This window comes from Phyllopteryx taeniolatus, chromosome 15 (assembly GCF_024500385.1).
Source record: "Phyllopteryx taeniolatus isolate TA_2022b chromosome 15, UOR_Ptae_1.2, whole genome shotgun sequence".
NCBI lineage: Eukaryota > Metazoa > Chordata > Actinopteri > Syngnathiformes > Syngnathidae > Phyllopteryx > Phyllopteryx taeniolatus.
Window position 1 is genome coordinate 1,702,615 of NC_084516.1, and position 23,499 is coordinate 1,726,113.

Consider the following 23,499-nt stretch of genomic DNA (forward strand, 5'->3'; position numbering starts at 1 on the left):
GATAATGAGTACCCACACACACACACACACAAAAACACTGTGCTGAAGCGTCCCGACTCCCACTGCCACTGCCGCTGCGTGACATTCACCCTGTGGTGTCCCTTTAAGAGAAAATGGCTTTTCAGTGCAGATTATTACATTTGGGGCTGTAATTGTATTCTTTTCACATAACGCACGGCCTTAATGGAGTCCGCTCAGGGAGTGCCGGGCGAGTGGGCCGCCGCGCTAATTGAAGCGTGCCATGCGGCGGAGAACCACATCTGGGGTCAGGTGACCAGACGGGAACAACTCATATATATTCATATATATATATATATATATATATATATATATATTAGGGCTGCACGATATTGGCATATCATGCGATGTCGGTGTTGAAAATTGCAATATCGATTTCATTGCAATATTTAACATGTCTGTAAAGCAATGATATTTTTATTGTCTCATGAAATGAATGCATTTTTGTAATGTGGTGAAATGAGCAGGCTTTTTGTATTCTCCCATATTTCAGACGTGTTCTAGATTTGAGGTCCGAGTTGTTGGTTGTTTTCGTCCTCCCCAGCGTCTGCTATGCTGCTGAGATTCTCACGCTACACCTGCGGGTCTGTCCGAGCCAATAGGAGACCGACATCTGGGGGGGGGGGTGGCGGCGTGGCACTGTGCATCTAAAGTCTCATCCGATTGGTGCAACCCCCGGATTGGTCGCCTGAATACAAAAACATCTGCGAATATGCATTCACACCTATGCTCGATTGAGCCCCAGAGAACTCGAGTGGGGTGACTCATTTTTTTTTTTTTTTTCAATTTGAGTGCAGAAATAAACAAAGAAAAGGCATATGTTTCAGATGAACACTGGTCGCAAATCAAGATTTAGTTCCAATTGTGACAACTATGTGGCAACACTTCCCGATTCATCAGCGTGTCAGTCAACTCTCATTTCTAAGATGGCCGCCTCCTGCAAAAACAACTTAGAAAGTAAGGTTCGGCGAGCGATAGAAATGAAGTACATTATTCTGCGTGTTCGTATAAATCAATGTTGTTTATCAGCTTTCATGAATTATTGATAGATATCACAAATGTTTGGACTTGGACCACTATCGCACTTGCTGTTTTTCTCCCCCAATCCGAGTTCTTTTCTTTCAGGCAACAAAGTCACTGATCGGGATCCAACCTTTGAAAGCGACGATGACGTTGCCTCACTTGTGGTGAAAAGCGCAAGCATGATCCAATATGAATATCCAACATGATCCAAGTCCAAATTCAGTATTTGCCAAAAAACCCGAGGAAAACCACAGCTGACGTAGAAGCGTTTGTCAACAAGTAATGATTGCCATACTAAGCACTGAAATTGCAGCCCAAAAACTTCAAATGGAGTTATGGAGCATTCTAGGTCTAGTCAGCTGAATGAATTCAAGTCTTCAATAAAGCTCATCATCAAGTTTGTGGCAAGAAACTGGAGCTGAAATAATACTTTCCTCTGTTTAAGCAGCAAAGGCCATTGAGAACACTTTCTCATTTACGACGCACAAATTCAAACCCAGAACCTCAGAGCTGCGAGGCAGACCTGCTGCCCAAGCGTACACTGCGCTTTGCGTTAGTGAATTGTATTTCCTGCTTCATCTACCATTTTTGAAATCATGTGTTGACATTGACATTTGCATAAATGAACATTTGCTTCGCAGGTTTGTGCCACGCGACCTGACGTTGTTGATGCATCATCATTATCATCGTCGTCATCATCATGTAAGTATACTGCTCTCAAAAATTCGCTTTCTAATCTTTTTTACTGCCTTTCAAGTATTTACTTACACAAATCACGGTCAAAATATTCACTATTATTTTTTTTTTTCACTCTTGACCAAAATTATGTTCCTCCAAATATTCAAGGAACTGAACATTTAACGGGTTCAATTTTTGTCAGCTTTCTGTCAAATATGTTACAATTCTTTACCTTTCACTATACATTTGTATCTAATGACATTATTCATAATGCTAGCTATTCTGAACAATAATCGGATGCATTATTTTTTAAAAGCTTGAATGTTATAATGATTTTCAGAACATTTGAAGCAAAATAATTAAAATAGCATTTACTGCAGAGTGCCAGGCGTTTTTATTACATGTCAGAATCAGAATCATCTTTATTGACAGACAACACTTTTCAGACAGAAAGACTGACAAAAAAAAAATGCATCACTCAGCATCCTGATGATGTTCATCATCCAGATTTAAAAATAGGTTTAGTCCTCTTTTAAGGTTAAAAAAAACAACAACAACAACAACCTTGAAGGATGAGTTATAGTTGTTTCTCCTCTTTTTTTTTTTTTTTTTTTTTTGCTGAATGTCATTAAAGCGAGCGTGTCCGTCTTCATCATCCTGATGCCGCCTGCACCGGACAAAAGATGAACGCGGGAACGGAGCGGCGTGCAGATCATATTCACGGTCGAAGCCAAACAGTCATATCAAAAAGCACTTTTGTATTTCAAAATATAAATTTGACCTCACAAGCCTTGATTTGAGCACTTTTTAAATTCCATGTAAGATAAAAAAAAATATGTATCTCATATGTGATACCAACTTGGTTTTGGGTGACAGTATCATTTGCACAGTTGTAGTGTAGTTGTTGTCTGCACTGTCCACAATTTATAAACTTAGCTGAGGATAAATGATTCTTTAAATAGTTGGATTACATGTATCTATTATTATTGTACATTTTGGGGTGGACAGCCTTTTTTTCAATAGCCATTGGCTAGCAAAAAGTCCATGCTAGCATACCAGAGCTAACCAGTCAAACCTCGTTGTCAACACATGTACGGTGTGTGCGGTCGTTAAATATTAATCACATGTTATATTTGTATATATTGTATAGATTTGTATATTTGTACTTTGAGTATAGTCTTTATTTCATACCCATTTGATATCAAACGTCCGCGTTCACATACTGTCGATAACCCCCCACTTATAGTTCAACTAAATGAACAATTGTGTCTGATTCAATTCCATGATAAATAACACAAATTGCTTTTTTTTTTTTTTCCCCCAGAACCGAATTGTAGGCGAAAAACTTAATCTGTATTGCAAAACAAACCTCATAAATGTAATTCAGATAACTTGCGCTAATGCTAACAGGGAGCTAACCATCGCTGCTACGGGCGTCATTATCAACATTGAGGCTAATGTGTGCTGTCATTTTATATTTGTCGCATGTGTTGTTATAATTATAGAAATGATGTGTTTCAGGATGGCTCCTTTGTTTAATTGCCATTTGATAGCAAACTTCCATGTTAGCATAGCAGAGCTAACTTTGGCTAACAACCGCCAGTGATGTAGTCCAACTAAATTAATGATTCTGTTACTGTAATTTGAATGACCGGTCATAATGCTATAAGTGAGCTACCGACCTCATTATCCACAAACAATGTGCTTTTATATTAATCATTATTATTATTTTGGTGGCGGTGCCTTTAATTAGTAGCCATCTTAATAGTAAAAGTCCACGGTAGCACACTGGAGCTAACTTCTGTTAGCAACCGTCACCTCCAGTGAACTTTTTCAAATAAATCGACCGTTGTGTCAGTCTCACGTCAATGATAAGCAATGCGTTTTATAGCCCGAATTCTACGCTAAAGCATTTATATCCCAAAAGAAATCTTAGAAACGTAGTTGATGTAATGCTAACGTTGTGCTAATTGTCACCGGTCGGTCCGCGACGAGCGTCATCGTCAACATATAGTGCTCAGCTGATATTAATCACATGTTTTGTTGTAATTCATACGATTTGAGGTTTGGGAGCGGATCCTCGAGGCATTTGTAGCAAATGTCCGAGTTAGCATCGTGGAGCTAGCAACCTTGAGGCAACTGGTCCAACTAAATGCACGATTTTGTCAGACTCCATTTGATGATGAATGACTCAGGGTTTGTTTGTTTGTTTGTTTGTTTGTTTGTTTGAAGCGAATAATGTGATTGGAATGACGGGGAGTTGAGCTTGTTGCGACTTTAGTTCAGTTGAGGTTTTTGGGCTGTAATTTGGGGCCCCAAATCAAAGGCAATTAAGGGGACTGAAGTGCTGGCCGGACGCCGGACGGCGGACGGCGGCGTGCGATGCGATGCGGGGGACGGAGGCTCCGCTTCGGCGTTCCTTCCCCTCTGATTGGTCGTCGCCGTCGGGCTTCGGAGGCTCGGCTCGCTCGTTAGGCGCCTCCCCGTCCTCGTCGAGCGCATTAGAATGCACGCAGCTCGTCTTTTGGAAGCGCAAAGCGAATTTGCTTCCCGTGGAGCTTTGCCAAAGCGGCGCAGACGTTTGCCTCGGTCGCCGGGGCCCGCGATGCTCTCCCACGCCGACCTCCTGGAGGCTCGCCTGGGTGAGTTGTCGTCGCCCAACTCGGCGCTTCAACTCTGCTGTAAGCTCCACGCACGCACGCACGCACGCACGCACGCTTTCTAATTGATCGGAAAAGCAATTCTTTTGATATTACTGCGTAATTTGGTTGACCGATGGCGGACTGGAGAGTGCATGCACGCGCTTCTTGCTTGCAGTGGCCTTTCTTATTTCCACTACTAACTTTTAGAATATATGGTTGACGCTTTTTTTTGTTTTGTTGTTTTTTTTTTCGTTCATTACTTTTACCAATTTAATGTGGACAAATGGGGACTATAACACTGTAGGTTTTTATTGTCTCGTGCACATCTCCGCGGTGTTTTGGCCTGTTTTGAACTGTATAAAATAGAACGCAGTTGTGCTCATAAGTTGACATCTACGGGACAATTGGTGAAATATTGACAATTTGAAGGGGACATTTGACAGTCTCGTGATTTTCTTGATGGCTGTTTTGTTTATAATTTCATTTGAATCCCATTTTTAAAAAAAATCAAGAAAACATTTGGATTATTTTTTTCTTATACAAATTGTCCACTTATGAGCATAACAACTTTTTGTTCGTCTTATTTGAGCTGATATTGCACGAAACCACTTTGATTTCATTTTTTTTTTATTTTTTATTTTTTTGAAATCGCTCGGGCGAAAGTGAGCCAAAAGAATGCAAAATGGGTTTGAATCCGCGCAGGGATGAAAGACGCGGCCGAGCTGCTGGGCCACCGCGAGGCGTTCAAGTGCCGCCTGGGCGGAAGCGGACCGGAGCCGGGACTCTCCGCCGCGCTCGGCCCGGTCCCGGACGGCGCGGAGGGCGCCACCGCGCTCCCCGCCGAGGACATCGCCTCCGACCCGGCGCAGGGGACCAAGGAGCGGGACAAGCAGCAGCAGCAGCAGAATCCCAACCCGCAGCAGGCCCAGAAACAGAAACGGCACCGGACCCGCTTCACGCCGGCGCAGCTCAACGAGCTGGAGAGGAGCTTCGCCAAGACGCACTACCCGGACATCTTCATGCGCGAGGAGCTGGCCCTCAGGATCGGCCTGACCGAGTCCAGAGTGCAGGTCGACAACTCACTCACTAACTGCATGACACCGGTCCGGAATCATCATCATCATCATCATCATCATCATCATCATCATCGTCGTCGTCGTCGTCACAAGCGAATCTGATGAAGTTCGCAGTGAAAAACATTTCGCGCCGCGCAAATAAACAGGAACATTTTTTCTGCGCTTCTAGAAATTGATGACAACAAATCTCCCGAATTCCATAGCTGGCATTTGAAATCATGATTTAAAGGAGGGCGGGAGACAAGAAAGATGATATATAACATAACAGAAAAAAGGGCAACTCTTTGAATTTGGTCTCCAAAAACATTTCCATATTGTGAGCGATAGAAATGTCTTGTTTTCGTTTTTTTCCATCTGTTAGCACATACATAAATAAAACAATGACACTAAAATAAAAAAAAGAAAGAACGTGACAATGTCAAAATAGTTAGAGAATGTAAAAATCGGTTGCATTGAAAGATGTAAAGTAGTACATTGGTCAGATTAAATATTGCTACAAAACAAAAAGACTTTAGCCAACAATTGTTTCCCCTCGGATTATTAAATCGAGAGCTCAAAATCCAATCCCCTCAAACGTATCCTTTATTACGTCATTGTCATAATTTAGATATTCGCGCTCTTGTCCACGTGAATTTATGCTTTCGAGAAAATAAACATGCACGTGACGTGTCCACTCCGCGCGCGCACACACACACACACACACACACACACACACATTGATCTTGATTTATGCTTTCATTTTCATCTCTTGATCCAATGTATTATTATTTTTGCGGAAAAAAAATGATTTCACGTTTGACAGTAAATCATGAACAAATTAAGACGTGTAGGAGTGTCTCTGTAAAATGAGAAAATAGAACGGAATAGAAATATAATCCTAGCCAAAGGGGCCTCGATTCTGGGGGGGAAAAAAAAGCTAAAAACAAAACCAAAACACCTCGATAATAACCATCAGCATCGCTATCGTTATTGTTATGCTTATGGGAGCAATGGCAGTCCCATTTGCTTGAAATCGCAACGAGTGAAATGAGGCTCGTCGGGTGGAGAGCAGACATTTATTTTGGCTTCGCTCCTTTTCCAGATTTGGATCTGGTGTCGGGAAATGGCAAAAGTCGCAAATGATGCCGAATGTTCGTCACGTGACGCCTCGGGAAACAACATTCGTCACAATATGGCTTCCTTTGCTTTTTCAACTCGTCGTCAAGACACACGCCGACGTTTTTCTTTTGTTTTGATTTGGCGTGCTCGCGACCTGCGCCGGGCCTCGTCGGAAAACAAAATGGCAATTTGGTCTTCATGTGCGATGCGCCTCGTGTGCACCAACCGGCAAACTTCGCAACTACGATCGGCGTGTTGATTTCTAGTCACTAAAAAAAAAAAAAAAAAAAAAAGGGATCTCCCATCATTCGCGTGTATTTTGGAAGACATTTAAACGTGCGCCTGCGCCTCTTAACACGTCAAGAAAATTGTCATCGTTAAAACACGTCGCGGTATGCAAACTAGCAACATTGTCACCTCGAAATTTGTCATTACTCAATTGCATGTTTATGCTTTAAAAAGGGGGAGAAGCGCGCAAATCTAAAAAGCAAAAATAATAAGCGCCTCAACTTTATTAGCACGAATTGCTGAACGTGCTTCTTTGAAAGACACGTTAAGAATAATTATGATTAGATCCATTGAAATAAAGTAGCAATTGGAGTGAAGCGTAATGATGATATTCATACATACTTCATTCGCTAGCCATTTGTAACAAACGTCCGAGGCTAATTAGCACAGCATGGCTAACTAGCTAGCACGTTATTACCTAACGCGAGATTTATCTTTTGTTTGTTTGTGCCAAATAGCATTCAATATGAACAATATATGTAATATTGTAATATTATATTGCAGAACCAGTTATTACCGAGTCAAGTGTCTTCGCATTACGACGTAAAGTGCCGAAAGCGAACGCGGCGGGTCGGTATGGTTCCGTTTGCGTCCCGTAAACTTTCAATGAGCTTCTTGCGTCTTTGGGATGCGCCAAAGCTCGAACAATCGTCCGTTGGCGATCTTTACGTTCAGCCCGAAACGCAACACGGCGCTCCCGGTGAGTCATTAACAGAAATAAGCGTGAAAACCCCGATAACCACGTGACCGTTTGGTGACGTCACAGCAAACGCTCCCATTGGCTGAGAGATGACATGAAGTCTTCTTTGAACCCAACCGTACCCAAACACTGATTTAAACGTCACAAACGTCATGCACACGCGTCGTGCTAATGCTAAGTGCCGGCGCGCTCGGCTGGCTTTTGAGATGCAGTATGGCCGTCATTCTCAAACGTTTTACAAATGCCACCATAATGACCAACGAAATAAACGGAGCATGCCCAAGTGTGGGATTTTAAAAAGTCAAAGCCACTGGCAGTTTGAGCATTTCATTCAGTGCTTCTTTTTCTTTTGCGTCCCACGACTGGTACCACTCTTTTGCCCTGGGCCCCTGGCTATTGTTGTATTGTCCGTCTTGCTCCACCATTTGTGTTGAGTTATATAACAATGCTATATTGCCTCTATGGCATTTTAAATTGTTTGTTAGTATTAAGCTAATTGGACGTTTTTAAGACAAAAGGAGGTGTAATTTTCTTTGTTTGATGTTTAGTTTGACAGTAAATGTTCTTTGTTTGATGTTTAGTTTGACAGTAAAGGCAGCCTGAAAGGTGTTGACGAAGAACTTTTCACGATCTGTCAAACTGCTGCGAGTTGTCGAGCTCACGTCTCAAGGCTTTGCTCGCAAGTCAAAGCAAACGGCAGCTCGTATCTCGAAAAAGTCTTCCGTTGCGCCACGCGGACCGGGCCGGACCGCGTGTCATTGTATTGGGAAGAAAAAATACAAAATAATGAAAGACATTCAACAAGCTCTCGAACTGGTGAATCCGCGGAAGCGGAACCACGAGTATGCGAGGGTCCCGCCGTATATGGAAATATGCATATATCCATATTGTTCATGCATCTACGCCAGTGACGTATAGTGAGACAAGCCGAGGTATTCAATGCTCTTCCACGAGGAGGCAGAAGGTCCATTGAACCCGTGTTTCCACCTGTTGCCATTCAACACAATAAATGCTCCAATTATGCTACAGTGATCATTAGCGGTGTGTGTGTGTGTGTGCGCGCGTGTAGGTCTGGTTTCAGAACCGGCGCGCCAAGTGGAAGAAGCGCAAGAAGAGCACCAACGTGTTCCGGGCTCCGGGCACGCTGCTGCCGACTCACCACGGCCTGCAGCAGTTCACGTCGGCGGCGGCGGCGGCGGCGGCGGTCGCCATGGGCGACGGCCTGTGCTCCTTCCACGCCAACGACGGGCGCTGGGGCCCCGCCAACGTGTCCCAGCTCCAGCTGCCCCCCGCCCTGGGCGGCCGCCAGCCGGCCGGGTCTCACTCCCTGAGCCGCTCCCAGTGCGGCCTCCAGCCGCCGCCGCCCGCCTCCATGGGGCTGTCCAACATGTCCGACATGTCCGGCGGCGGCGGCGGGCTGCAGTCCCACCTGTACCAGCCCCACTTCCCCGGCATGGTGCCCACCGCCAACGTGAGCGGGTCGCCGCAGCTGTGCGGCTCCTCGCCGGACAGTGACGTGTGGAGGGGCACCAGCATCGCCTCGCTCCGCCGCAAGGCTCTGGAGCACACGGTGTCCATGAGCTTCACCTAATAGCAACGCCGGCTGACATCTTGTGACGCGGATTCACACACATTCTGCACCCAAAAATATGCCGCTGTTATTGTTATTCCGCAAATTTGCCGTTCTGCTCCTTCCGACTTTCGCCACCACTTCAAATCATTCAAACTTCCAGCTCGTCGAGAAAAATTGCAACTACTTTCCGCGTTCTAAAATTCCCAATTTTCCCACAATTCCACAATAAAATATTTCTCATCATTTTCATTTCAAAGTCAAACTGTAAAGTCCAATTAGAACGTCGCGCTCGACAACTTTTTTCTTTTTCACGTTCCAAATTTCACAGTACATTTCCCAGATTTGACATATTTACATGTTCCATTTGGTGACTCGTGACAAGTTCCAAATATTTCCCTCATTGAGGACATCTTGTGAACTATTTTCCACATTTCCAACACTTCTCATGGTGAAATTCCCACATTAGGAGAGAATCGACAGATTTACTGTTTGCGTAGCTTCCACATTTCTTGACCGATTCCAACTTGAAAATATTCAACTCATTCAGTACACCACTGGAATTATTTTCCACATTTTCAAAATTCCTTTTTTTCCCACAATGCCACATTTTCCTTGAAAATAATCCTGTTGATATGAATCGAGACTTTCTCAATATCGATCCGTATTCAACCGATTTTAAACCATTTCTACCTCAATCTAATCATCTCCTTCAGGATATCTTGGGAGTTTTCCCCCCCCACATTCCCAGAATTCCCACATTTTGCATTATTCCACATTTCCCCTGACAATATTCCCAAATGAATGCAGACATTGAACTTCTCTTACCCCCCGACCGATTCCAACTGTTCCAACTTGAAAGATATTGGCAACGATTTAAAACATTCCCAAAATGTCCCAAATTTCCAGATATTTGACATATTTACCTTTTCATGACCGATTCAAACCGTCCCAGACGTGAAGTCTTGCATTTGACATTCCAACAATTGGATGAGTTCTAAAGTGTTTCAGTTCCACTTCTGCTCTTCGCCGTTCACATTTAACATTGCCTATAGTTATTATTTATTCTTACGTTGATTTTCACAGAGCAATCATTTTGGCACGGTGCGCATTTGTTAATTTGAAATCATTTATTGTGACAGCATGGAAACAAAACAAACAAAAAAAAAACACTGACTGGCTGCACACTTGCTGTCTTTACACTTTCAAATCATTGTAAAATGTACATAGGATGTTTTTGTGATCTCTTGGCGTGCCGATGACGATGATGGTGATGATGATGATTTTTCTTAAATGTCACAGCCATTTTTTTTGGGTTTGTCTCATGGACATGTTTCTACTGATTTCATGTATAAATGATTCCAATAAAAGTTGAAATAATTGAAATCCCATCACAGATCCATTGTTGGATGGAATTGCAGCAACGGTGATTTGTTTATTTCTTTATTTTTATTCAAAATGTTTTCTGTACTTTTTACCAAATAACCTTTGTCTTATTTTGTTCATTTTTACATTTAAATAATGCACACGTTTGCATTTAATGGATTTAGTGCATATGAATAGTAAAAGAAAGATGATTCAATATTTTATGGAGCTCATATTTTACAAAGTTCCAAATTGAGACCATTACCATGTATAAAATAATAATAATAATAACAATAATAGCAATAACAGTAATGCATTATTTCTAGGTAAAGCACATACATTTTAAAAACCTAATTGCGTTCTTGTTAATATAGGTCTTCAAAGTGGCTTCTTCTTAAATGTCATATTAAAGACTTGATACTTGCACTGATAAAAAATAAAAATAAAATCAATTCATTTTTAATTAATCTGCTATAATGGTCCACGTTTATTGAGTTCAAATAAAGAAAAGAATATATACCTATATATAAATAAATACAAATGAACTACTATTATTACTATCATTATTGTAAATGTATATGCTTTAATGAATTACTTATCAAAAATTATTATGAAAAGTAATAAAATATAATACTCTTAATGCTAGTAATAATGATTTGCATAGTGGGGGTAGTAACAATAAATGTGTGTAGCTGTCCATTGGACATCAATCTCATCATTTGTCTGACTGGCGTGCAGGTTAATTGGCTGGCCGTGCGACTTCTTTCCGATTGGCTCGTTTGTCAGCACGCGGCGGAGTGCTTTCGGCCAATCGGCGAGCAGCAGGGGCTGCGCAACGATGCAATAATGTTTGGCCAAAATGACATCAGTCAATAACCCGGCCGAGGGTGAACGTGCCAAACGATCAACGAGAGCTCATTATTTGTGCGTGTGTGTGTGTGTGTGTTTGGGTGTTTGAGAAAGTGAATTTAAGCATCTTTGTCGCACAAATCAAAATGAGGATTTGCTCTCATCTCAAAAAATACTAAAAATAAATATTAGCAGTGGCGTAGCTGCGGGGTGGCGAGGGATGGAAAGAGAAAAAATGAATGAAAAATTTCCATCAGCAGCCCCCCCCCTACGCAACCTCCCCCTCAACTCATATTTCGCCACACCACGGAAAAATTTCGGCTACACTCTTCGGCTATATTAGTGAACTGCTACTTAATGCTTAACATTGGTTCTAGATACTTCCGTGATACGTAAATATCGGTGATATAGAGACCATACCATAATTTCATTGATTTTTTTACGTAATTCTACCGCTGCAACATACTTGATAGACATGTAAATGTATTCAAACACGCTTAAATATATTAAAAGACACTTTTAAAAGTATTACTTTTGCGGCTCTTCGCACTCTCTCGCGATGGAGAAATATGAGATGATTATAGAACATCATTTTGAAGTAAGGCTGGGGGGAAAAAAATCGAATAACTTGGTTACGTAAATCGACTTCCAAAATAGGTGGACGCAAAATTTCTGCCTCGAAGCTCCGCCGGAACCTTGTTCGCGCCCCCCGTCAATGTTTCACACGGACATTTATTGCAGACGCACGCGATGTCGGGACACTGATAAACTTTGCCAAAAAACGCCAGAGGACCGTCTGTAAGTGATTTTAAGACACTAAAAGATATGTAATGTGCATATAACACGGTGTATGAGTGAGCTGACTGGTAATTAGTGTTTTTTAACGTAACGTGGTCATCGCTAGCGCGCTAATGCTAATCGCGATTGCTAACCATTTAGCATTGGTTAATATTGTTGTTGTTCTCAAACTCTGTTCACTGAATTCATACCATACACTCAGTAACAACATTTAACACAATTTGAGGATAGAAGTCCCTCATGAATGAGAATAAAATGTATGTTAGTCTGCGATTGGCTGGCGTGAAGTTCAGGGTGTACCCCGCCTCGCGCCCCGAAGATAGCTGGGATGGCTCCAGCACGCCTGCGACCCGGGTGAGGAGAAGCAGTTCGGAAAATGAATGAAAGAATTAATGGATGGTAGTTGTACAATGTTTTTTTAAAAAGGGGGAGAAGCGCGATTACTTGATTACTCAATGGAGTAGCCTACAGTTTGACGATTATATAACATCACTTTGAGGCAAGGAAAGGAAGACTCTCCAAATAAGAGGCGGAGCGTGCTCGCTTCAAGCGGTTTGTTTGTCACTCCTAGTTGAATGTTACTGTTAAACTTGCACCACAAAACTAGAGAATTAAAAAAATTTATATTTGAACACCAAAATGTTCAACCAAACTATGTGAGAACAAATAGCTGATAGCTTAATGCTAACATATAATGTGAAATGCCGTTGACAGGCTAACGGAAATGAGCATAAATGTTATGGTAATTCTAAGCCTTCAAACAACTGCTACTTTAACACACATGGGGCAGTAACACATACAAACAAAGGGTACAACACATGTAAGTCTGGTAGCTTAATGCTAACATTTACGCGAAATCCCACAAACAGGCTGACGGAAATAAACTTCTAAATTTCAAACAACTGCTACTTTAACACACACACAGCAACAATGCATAGAAACTGAACATACAACATGTGTAAGTCTACTAGCTTAACGCTAACATATAATGTTATAATATAACTGACTGTCAATTACTGTTGTCGTACTAAAGCGGCTCCAACTACCGGAGACAAATTCCTTGTGTGTTTTTTGGACATACTTGGCAAATAAAGCTGATTCTGATTCTGATTCTGATGTGAAATGCCATAGATGGGCTAATTGTATTTCTTCCATATCAAGGATATGAAAGAAATGCTTTCCGCGAAACAACAATAGTGTTACTACGTTAGCGATGGAATCTTTAGAATGATTGACACCCGGCTAGGCCCGCCTCCCCCTTCCAATTTGTCATTGTTTACAAAAGCTCTTCAATGAACGACACGCAAGTGAGGTGGTTTGATTGCGGCACATTAGATCTCTCCGGGAGAGGAACGTGAACGGCACGCATCATGCAATGGAGGAAATGAGGACTGCCGACAGTGGACGGGTTAGTCGGCGGGCGAAACCATGCCCGAACGGGCAGACGACACGACGGGTAAGGTGGCGGGCCAGACGGTGGGTGAAACAACGGTTGAGGAGGCACGACGGGTCAATCGTCAGGTACGACGGGCGCGCAGGTTAGCGAACCGGCAGAGGAGGCGGCGGGTGAAACCGAGACAAAGCGGGTCGGCAAAATGGCAGATAAGTCGTCAGGTAAAACAGTTGTTGGCTGAAGCGCGGGTGAAGAGGCAAGACGACACGACGGGTAAGGTGGCGGGCCGGGTGATGGCCGCAACGCTGGCTGAGCGGGAAGGTGAAATGACGAGCGAGTGGCCACGCTCAAACATCACCTGCTGTCTTTTCCTCACTCGAAACACTTTCATTCCATCACACACGCGCACACACACCTCCTCGCTTCCTCCCTCTTTTCTTTTTTTCCCGCCGCCCTTGAGCTTTTCTATTAGCGCGTGGAAAGCACCTCGCGGGCCCTGACAAGCGCGGCGGATCGACACTAAATCAGGAATCCGCATCTGAGCCGCCGTGAAGGTCGCGGGCCCCACGCGAGGGCGTCGTCTCGATCGGCCGAGCCCCAGACGGGGCGAGTGTGTGTCTGTGTGTTTAAAGCACTGTGTTGTGTGTCAACAACTGTGCGGCCCGAGTGGCCCAACACGGAGAGGAAGCGGAGGAAAATCAAGAAGGCAGCAGTCATTGAGGGAAAACAATAGGCATCAGTCCAAATCACACAACAGAATAAAGTTGCAATTATATGTGAGGGGGAAAAAAAAAGTCTTTTGTGTTTTGATGGGCAAAAAGTTTCCGTTTTCCATTTTGAAACTTCAGTCGTCTGTCAATGTAAACGTGGAACACGCCTGTGACGTTTTCTCGTGTCGATTAGAACAAAGTCGTCGTTTGACGTCGAAGAGTCATCATTTTACGACAGTCGCGATGCTACTAGGAACAAAGTTCCGATTTTTAAAACGCAAAAGTATTACCAGAAGAAAATTGGGATTTTTATGAGAAAAAGTCGCAATGATTCACAAAAGAAGTTCAAATTATATGGAAAAAGTTGGGGTTTAACAAGAAAAGATGGAATTATGTGAGGATATCGACATAATGACATAATGTCATTATGTCATTGACATGATGTCATCAGACATAACGTCTATAAGCAAAAAGTTGTTTCACAAATTTTGGGAAAAAAGTTTCCATTTTCCCAGAAGTCGGGATGATGCGAAAAAAAGTAGTTTGAGTAGTTTAAAGTACTAATTTTACTAGGGAAAAAAACTTAAATTTACAAGAAAAACTGGAATTATAAGAAAAGTCATCATTTTAGAAACATACATTTACAAGAAAAAAGATGACCAAAAAAAAAAAGAGAAACATCTCCGACAAAAAAGTTGGCATTATCAGAGATAACGTTTTAATGTTATGAGAAAAAAAGTCAGGATTTTCAAGAAAAGGTATGAAATTTATAAAATTCTTCTTTAGAAAGTTGTAATCTTTATAATTGTTTTTAAAAAAGCCAGTATAAGTGCGCCCAATGGTGGCTTTTGTAAGATTGGCACACACTGCCATCTACTGCACACTAGCAGAATGACTACCTCGGTGCGTTCAAGCAAAGTTGTACTTTAAAACATTCTCTTTTTCAAATAGTATTTTAATCATCTGGACGTCACTTGAAACGACATAATTTCACGCAAAGAAAAGTTTCCAGCGTGTTGTGTGAAAAATACTTAAACCGATCGTGGCAGTCAGGCATTGGCCACCATAGGCTTCCGTAGTCGGGGGGGTCATACGAACGGATTGTTGTTGTGGCAGCTGGAACTCAGTTCCTCTTTTGAAAGCTTCCTCACCGTCGTGCTCACGAGTCAAATCGACTTATTAGATGTTCTTATTACAGGCAACATCTCATTAAGCGAGCCACGGTCACAGCGGAGACGTTACGCCGATGACCGGTAAGCTACAGCCGGGCCGTGAACGCGCCACACTAGCGTGTGATGTTTTGGTTTGGCGTCCATGTTTGATATTTATGAGTGAACGTGATGTTGTCTCATTCTACTTCGTTTTTTTTTTTTTTTGGTCATCCCAGTTTACGACATCTGCTGTCATGCTTCGGTGGATTTTTGGTGGTCGTGAAGCTCAAAGCTCCGCGGAGGTGAGGTGGAACGTGAACGTCACAATCTTCAAAATGATTTGTTGTGCCTAGCTGTCACGTGAGTGCAAACATTATTTGGGTTGTTGAAGAAGAACAACCCATTGTAAATGGAGTTGGAGTGCACATAAAGATACTTGAACGTCACATTAGTTCAACAGCACGCAAATTATTGTTGGGGCTTTCAGGATTACCGCGTGTACGTGAACGCCACACCAGAGTTCAACAACGGGCACGTTTGTATTGTAGTGACAGTAGTGTTGAAGATTACTAAATGTACTTGAACGTCACACCAAAGCTACGCGCAAACATTGCAGTTTCGTCATCCATCCATTTGCCGTACAGCTTCTCCTCGCGCGGGTCGCGGGCGTGCTGGAGCCCATCCCAGCTATCTTCGGGCGAGAACTGGTCGCCAGCCAATCGCAGGGCACATACAAACAAACAACCATTCGCGCTCACATTCACACCTACGGGCAATTTAGATTCTTCAATCAACCCACCACGCATGTTTTTGGGATGTGGAAGGAAACCGGAGTGCCCGGAGAAAACTGCGAGGCAGATGTGCTAATCAGTCGGCCATCGTGCCGGCGCAGTGTCATCATTATTACCAAAACGAGTAAAAGTGCATGTCAAATAAATCCCCCAAAATGAATAATTCATTTTAAGCTTTTCATTTCTATAGAAATATTTTTGTGAGTCAGATGTGATGTCGAAGCAGTTACGAAGTGTCACAGTGAGGAGGCTCGAAGCGAAGTAACCGCACGGTTTGTTTGATTCTGTTCTATTTTTCTGGCTTACGTGTGCAGAAAAGCGGCGTGTTGCGCATCGGCGAGGAACAGCCCAAAAACTGCTTCACTGAGCTGCAGGTGCTGAAAGGACATTTTGACATTGTTCGATTTCTGGTGCAGATTGATGACTTCAGGTAAGAGAGACACCCCCGACCCCCGACCCCCGACCCCCCCCCCCCCCCCCCCCCCCCAACGCGCCGCATCCCCTCCGCTCATTGACAGGAGAGACTCACTGCGGCGACGTAGCAGAGCGTGACGAGAACACCGTCAGCGTCCTTGTGATTGTCTGCGCTCGCACGAACGACACAAACACAACACACACACATAACACGAAACACACATTGCTCACACATATGCATATAACACATTCACAAACGACACACACGCTCATTAAATACAATCACACATATACAGAACACACAAACATAGAACAAAAAGCAAACTCACAAACATATACACACACGCACACACCTGCACTTTTGTAACACACAAACAAAACACAATATACACAATGTATACAATACACACACGTGTATAACACAAACACAACGCACACACATTAAAAACAAACACACAAGTATAACAAAATAAACTCACAAAGATACTCATACACACACACTCCAACTTAAAGTACACTTACACACACTCTCATACACCCTCACACATACACATACAGAGCGCACACCCACTAACACACTCTCTCTCTCGATCACACATGGTATATAACAAACACACATACCACACACACTTATTAAGCAAAGACACACGCACACACACATGTAAAACCCAAACACACTTAAAACACACACACTCACATGTTTTAACACTCCAGTTACCCACTCTCACATGTACTCAGTGACACACACACTCTCTCTCACACACCCACGCACACACGCACCTGCTCTCCTGTCCGCTATGCTCCAGTGAGTCTGCATAAGTGGTCATATTAGGATTTCTAACACAACTACGTTTGTGTGTGTGTGTCTATGTGAAGGTTTGGGAATGTGTGTGAGTGTGTGTGTCTGACTTTTTGGACATCTGTTGTTTGTTGCCAGATGTGCATCAGCCGGGGACGATGGCCTGGTGCTGGTTTGGAACGTAGAGGTAATTCACTGTCTTTAATGGAAAGTGAAAGGGGATGGAGACGGAGCCCTGCTGCCAATCACCCGAAATTCACCAGTAATTGACACCTCATGCAAAAAAGTTTAGAATTGCCTGTAGATGCCACAATATGGCAGCAAAGCACTTGTTCCATTAGACAAAGCTATGGCCCTCTTAAATGAAGCTCCTCCCCCTATTTCAACATGGTTGTTTGGCACCAAGAGGGCGTCAAATAGCGAAGTAACACTGTCATCTGTTTTCAGACGGGCGAGCGTGTGCAGGAGCTCCGAGGTCACTCCCAGCAGATCACCGCCATGGCCGTCTTCCGTTGCGGCGACGTCCGCCTCGTCACCGCCTCCTCGGATCGCAGCGTCAGCGTATCCTCGTCAGTTGGGGGCGCCAAAGATTTGGTGATTGTGTTGACTTGAGCGTTCTTAACCCGTACCCTTGTCAGCTGTGGGACCCCGACACTGGAAACAGGGTGCAGACCGTTCTGGACCTTCAGTCGTCTGTCAAGGTGAATGTAGCGCTGCAATGTTGGACTGAAGACATGACATAAAATGGAATTATACAGCGTTAGTTACGTTTTTTTTTTTGTCAAGTCCCATTTTTGCAAGAGTAAAGTTGTGATTTTTATGAGAAAAAAAGTTTTCAAATTTTTTTTTAAAAGATAGCTGTTGTAGATGTTACAAGAAAAGAAGTTTTAAAAAGACATTTTCTTTCGGGAAAAAAGACTACAAAAAGAGAGAAAAAATACAACAATCGACTCAATCAAATGTTATGGCAAAAAAGTAATATTTTATGAGGGGAAAAAGGTTATATTACAAAAATAAAGTTATACTTTTAGAAAAAAAGTAACAGTTTGTACAGGAAAAAAAATCAAGATTTTATGTGATGCAACAGAAGAAAAAAGCAATACAAAATGTGCAAAAGTTGGAATTTTACAAGGAAAGGTAATAATTTGACATAAAAAATGTCAATATTTTGAGAATAAAGCTAACATTTTAAGTGCCAAAAGTTTACATTTTACAAAAAAAATCTACATTTTTACAAGAAAAATGATGACATTTGACATTATGTAATGGATTTTTTTGAGATAAAGTTGTAATTTTACAAAAAAAAGTGACAAGAAAAACGTCAACAATATTACGAGGAAAAGAAATGACATATTACAAAACGTAATGGAAATGTTTACTTTTTACTTTTACTTGACTTTTTTTCGGGAAAAAGTCGTCATTGTACATAAAACAAGTCATAATGTTACGAGGAAAAACAAGTCCTTTTTGACAGGAAATTTTACCGAGAATAAATTCATGTTTGGTTTTGTGTTGTGATGCGATGACCAACTTGTTGTGTGCGTGCGTCAGTGCATCCTGGTGCTGGAACGTTTGAGCGCGTGGATCTCCGCTGGCGAACAATTGTGCGTTTGGAGCAAAGACTTCCGTCTCGAGTGTCTCAAAGAGCCGCACAGCGACACAGGCGAGCGGCCAAACTTCCTTTGTCATCGTCTTAGTCCGATTAATATTCCTATTCTTTTCCATCTTTTGACAGGAATTAGCTCGCTGATCGAGCTGCCCAAGAACCGCGTTGCCGCCGCCGTGGATAAAAGCATTGGTAAATGTTTCCACGAGCCGCCTTGACTTGCAAGTGCTCCAATTTACAAGTTTTTTGGTTTTTTTTAGTTACGAGGCGGCGCTTTGTGTCGCAAGCCAAAATTTGTTGAATTATATGAAAAATGTCATCATTTTAGAAGAATTGTCAGTGTCGTTTTACGAGAAAAAAAAAGATAGGTCACAAGAAGAGTCATCATTTTACAAGAAAAACATAGTAGTTTAGAGGAGAAAAAAAGTCATCATGTGACGTGAAAAAAGTCAGAAATGTTTCAGGGAAATTTGGAATTTTACCCCCCAAAATTGTTATAGCAAGAGAAAAGAAAAGTTACTAGAAAATAAATTTAATTTAATTTTAAATTTAAAAAAGATGGGATGTTAAAACAGTTGTAATGTCAAGAACAAAAATATGATGAGAATTTTTTTTTGAAAAAAGTCACAATGTTATGAAAAGAGTCAACATTTTATGAGAACAATAATTGTTTCAAGAATAAAGTCATAATTCCATGAGAAAAAGGTAATTTTATGAGGAAAAAGTTGAGATTTTACTAAATAAATTTTGAGAGAAGTTGCCATGCTATGACAAAGTCATCATCTTCACGAGAAAAAGTACATTTTATGAAAAAAAAAGAAGCTCAAAATGTATATCTCACAAGAAGAAAGTCCGAATTTTACCAGGAAAAAAAGTCCAGATGTTACGAAACAGTTGGAATGTTAGAAGAAAAAAATGATGACAGAAAAGTTGCCATGTTATGAGAAAGAGGAAAAAATCAGATTTTGGGGGAAAAAAGAAATCACAATTTCTAAGAAAAAAAATCATTATAGTCATAATTTTATGAGATTTTTTTAAATGAAAAATAAGGGGAGATTTTACGAAATAGAAAAAGAAAAAGAAAAATTGTTGAAGTTTACAAGAAAAAAAAAAGTAGCCATCTTACAAGAAAGTCATCATTTTGATAATGACTGATTATAATTCCTGTCAGTCATCTACAAGATAATGCCGTGCGGCGACACCCTCGCCATCGTGGAGGTCAGCTGCCTGGCGGACCACCAGGATCATATTCGCGCCCTGGTCAATGTCAACGGTCAGTAGCTAAATGACCTCCAGCACACATTCCCCCCCCCCAAAAAGAGCACCACCCTAAAGCGTGTGTTTTTCCACAGATGGCATGTTCGCCAGCGGTTCGCACGCAGGCGAGCTGATCCTCTGGGACGCGCTGGACTGCAGCGTGCTGGCCTATCAGCACATCTCGCGGGAGGAGCCTCAGACCGGCACGCAGTCCCACGTGGGCGGGCCCAAACCCAGCGAGATGTCCATTCAGCACCTCGCCTCCAACGGAAACGTCAGTCACGCGTCTTCACACACCTTGGAGCGCATACAGTAAATGTCAGGAAAAGTCGACTAGAACATCTGAACTTTAGTTGGCTTTAATCAGACGCACTTTCAGTGGCAGCTGTGTTGCAATTTTATGAGGAGAAAAGATGTAATTTTACAAGAAAGAAACAAGAGCAGATATGTCATTCAACAAGGAAAAAAAATTGGCATTGTATGGCTAATTAGTTGTCATGTTACAAGAGTAAAGATGTCATTTGAAAAGAAAGTGTTTTAATGGGACAAGAAAAACAATCTTTCTTTTATGGTAAAAAGCATGTAATTTTCAAAGAAAAAGTTTCCATTTTATGAAAAAGGTCGACTAAATATACCAGAGAAAAGAAGTCATTTTATGAGGAAAAAACATTTGTTTTATGAAAAAAAGAGAAACAGAATTATTTTCGGGGAGAAAAATAACATGTAAAAGATGTTATTTTACAAGAATAATGCTCAAATATTATTAGAAAAAAAGATGTAATGTTACGAAAATAAATATGTAATTTTGCAAGACGTAATATGTAATTGAGGTGAAAAGAAAGATGCAAGTTTATGGAGCAATATTTAATTTGCGAGAAAAAAAATATTTTTATGAGAAAAATGCTTCAGTTTTATGAGATAAACAGATTTAATCTTACAGGAGAAAACTTTAAATTTTATAAGACTGTAATTTAAAAAAAAATGTTTGTTAAATGTTTAATCCACGAGAAAAAAACGATTTTTAATCTCATGAAGGAAAAAAAAGATGTAACGTTATAAGAAGAAATATGTAATTTTTATGGGTGTGACGCAATAAAAAAAATATTGAGTTGATTTGAGGCTTTGTAATTAATTAATCTCGATAGTGGAGAACTGAATCAAATAATTGCCACGGACGGGAATATTGTTAACACTGGAAAAATGCATTTAATTGCATTTCAATACAAAACAATAGAAAAGCTATTAGAAGATATCCCTGGCCCCAATTTTTTTTTTTTTTAAGAACAGTTTTGACTTTAAATGCTTTTTACGTGTTATTAATAACTTCAACTAATAAGACAAAAAAGATGACATTTTATGAAAAAAAATGATGATCTCATGAGAACAAATGTGTAATTTGACAAGAAAAAACAATTATCTTTACGGGAAGAAAAGATGTTAGTTTACGAGAAAAGATTTCATTTACAAGAATGTTGTTTTTTTTTTTGACGGGAAAAATGCTTCATGCATGAAGTATGAATGTTTTGTCTTTATGTGGAATAAAAGTCATTTTACAAGAAAAGGAATAAAGTTAGGACTATTCTTGTAAAAGACCACTTTATCTTGTAAAGTTCCAACTTAATTCTTGCAGAAGTCACTTGTGACATTTTTTTCTCTTCTTATTCTGGTTTTCTTGTTTTTGTTTGTTTGTTTGCTATCAGCTGGTGGCGGCGGCGGCGGGCAGCGGCGTGTACGTGTTCAGCGCGGCCACCGGGGCGGCGGTGGCGTACAGGAAGCGCGCCCACGACTCCGACGTCCTGCACACCGCGCTGCTCTCCGACAGGTCAGCCGAGCCGAATGGGGTCACGTCGGACGTGCTTTTTTGCGACCTTTGTTGCGTTTGTCGCGGCAGCGAGCTGATGTCGTGCTCGGAGGACGGCAGCGTTAGGATGTGGGACATTCAAGAGCTTCCGTTAGCCGGAGAACCCGCCTCCCCAGGTCAATGGCACCGCTCACATTTCATTCAGAATTACAACATTATTCTTAGAATATCACGCCTCTTTTGCCTTATCAAATTATAACGTTATTCTTGTAAAATAACACCTTTTTTCATTTGTTTACTTGTAAAATTGCAACTTCATTCTTGTAATATTACGTCTTTTTCTTATAAAATGACAACTTTATTCAGGTGACTTTTTTCATGAATGTTTGACTTTACTATTGTCAAAAAACGTTTACTGCACAATTTCAACTGTATTTTAGTCGTATGATTATTATTATTTTTTACTTGTCCTCCAAATAATTGTATTCGACTGCGATGTCATCCGTCGCTCAAGGCTTCTTCGGGATGTGGACCTTGGGGCGTTCCAGCAAGCAGACGTGTCCTGCGTCCAAGAAGACGCCGGACCTGCCCGCCATCAGGACGCTGGAGTTGACGGGCGACCTCATCGGACACTCGGGCGCAGTCCAGGTCTGCGTCTACACGCGCACGCACGCCGCTGTGCGATCTACCGTTGGTCATTTTCTCGGCGTTGTCGCTCAGATGTTCTTGGCCTTCCCGGAGAACGGCCTGGTGACGTGTTCGGCCGACCACCAGCTCATCCTGTGGAAGAACGGCGAGAAGCAGTCGCAACTGCGCAGCCTGGCGCTCTTCCGGAAACTGGAGGAGAACGGCGGACTCTGAAAGGCGGGACTTCATTTTGCAACGTCTGCCTGAACAAGAGATGTCGTCGTGATGAAGGACTGACGTCCGGCTTCAAATGTTGTAACCGCACAGGAATGAAGTTGGAATGTTGCACAGTAAAATCACAGATTGTAATTAGTGTCCACAGTATGCAGCCATGTCTGAATTTGGTTGTTCAGCTTCAGTGTAGTACCACTTTGTGCCACAACATCCCGGGCAGCACTGAGCTCTACTAGAAAAGATGTCTCGTTGAATGCTCTGTTTGTATGTGTTGATGTGTTAAAGTAGAAATTATTTAAACGTTTATAATTACTTTAACAGCTATGCTAATTACTCTTAGCTCGTTTACGGCATTATGCTCTAACGGTTAGCATTAAGCTAGCATGATGACACAATGATACGGTTTGATTGAACATTTTGGTGTTTAAATGTACATTTAGCTGTATTTTGTTTTATGTGTCAATTTTACAGTGAAGTGGGAGTGTCCAACAAGTTGAAGCAAACACACCTTGCCTCTTATTTGCAGAACAGTGCAATAGTCTTCGTTTCCTCAAAGTGATCTTATACGAAAGTCCTCATTTTCTTGCCAGCGAGAGAGCGAGACAAGGCAC

The 23,499-nt window shown here is 41.8% G+C and overlaps 2 protein-coding genes across 8 annotated transcripts; both read left to right on the plus strand.

Moving 5' to 3' along the window:
• The first annotated feature begins 450 nt into the window (after window positions 1-450).
• otpa (orthopedia homeobox a) lies at window positions 451-10,417 on the plus strand. Of its 2 annotated transcripts, XM_061747666.1 has the most exons (5): window positions 451-1,593; window positions 1,683-1,743; window positions 2,354-4,361; window positions 5,064-5,431; window positions 8,593-10,417. In XM_061747666.1, exons 3-5 carry the CDS (start codon window positions 4,226-4,228, stop codon window positions 9,112-9,114), a joined length of 1,026 nt encoding a protein of 341 aa, XP_061603650.1. In that variant the 5' UTR covers window positions 451-1,593; window positions 1,683-1,743; window positions 2,354-4,225; the 3' UTR covers window positions 9,115-10,417. The 2 variants fall into 2 exon arrangements, with proteins under 2 accessions (XP_061603650.1, XP_061603651.1); XM_061747667.1 differs by lacking the exon at window positions 2,354-4,361 and having other exon boundaries at window positions 451-1,743.
• Window positions 10,418-11,985: 1,568 nt separating this feature from the next.
• Window positions 11,986-23,393, plus strand: wdr41 (WD repeat domain 41). 6 transcript variants are annotated; one of them, XM_061799112.1, is made up of 15 exons: window positions 11,987-12,105; window positions 13,441-15,461; window positions 15,596-15,661; window positions 16,465-16,580; window positions 17,502-17,550; window positions 17,811-17,924; window positions 18,002-18,064; window positions 18,915-19,026; window positions 19,099-19,161; window positions 20,141-20,242; window positions 20,322-20,500; window positions 21,927-22,048; window positions 22,118-22,203; window positions 22,542-22,675; window positions 22,748-23,393. In XM_061799112.1, exons 3-15 carry the CDS (start codon window positions 15,614-15,616, stop codon window positions 22,886-22,888), a joined length of 1,329 nt encoding a protein of 442 aa, XP_061655096.1. In that variant the 5' UTR covers window positions 11,987-12,105; window positions 13,441-15,461; window positions 15,596-15,613; the 3' UTR covers window positions 22,889-23,393. The 6 variants fall into 6 exon arrangements, with proteins under 6 accessions (XP_061655092.1, XP_061655096.1, XP_061655093.1 ...); XM_061799109.1 differs by having other exon boundaries at window positions 18,915-19,161; XM_061799111.1 differs by having other exon boundaries at window positions 21,927-22,203.
• The last annotated feature ends 106 nt before the right edge of the window (window positions 23,394-23,499 follow it).

Excerpts from the sequence above, each read along its gene's own strand:
- wdr41 (XM_061799108.1), top strand. The coding sequence starts at position 15,614 with ATGCTTCGGTGGATTTTTGGTGGTCGTGAAGCTCAAAGCTCCGCGGAG. Across the intron at positions 17,925-18,001 it reads CCTCGGATCGCAGCGTCAGC|CTGTGGGACCCCGACACTGG; the intron begins GTATCCTCGTCA and ends TACCCTTGTCAG. Across the intron at positions 20,243-20,321 it reads CGCCCTGGTCAATGTCAACG|ATGGCATGTTCGCCAGCGGT; the intron begins GTCAGTAGCTAA and ends GTTTTTCCACAG.
- otpa (XM_061747666.1), top strand. The coding sequence starts at position 4,226 with ATGCACGCAGCTCGTCTTTTGGAAGCGCAAAGCGAATTTGCTTCCCGT. Across the intron at positions 4,362-5,063 it reads CCTCCTGGAGGCTCGCCTGG|GGATGAAAGACGCGGCCGAG; the intron begins GTGAGTTGTCGT and ends GAATCCGCGCAG. Across the intron at positions 5,432-8,592 it reads TGACCGAGTCCAGAGTGCAG|GTCTGGTTTCAGAACCGGCG; the intron begins GTCGACAACTCA and ends GCGCGCGTGTAG.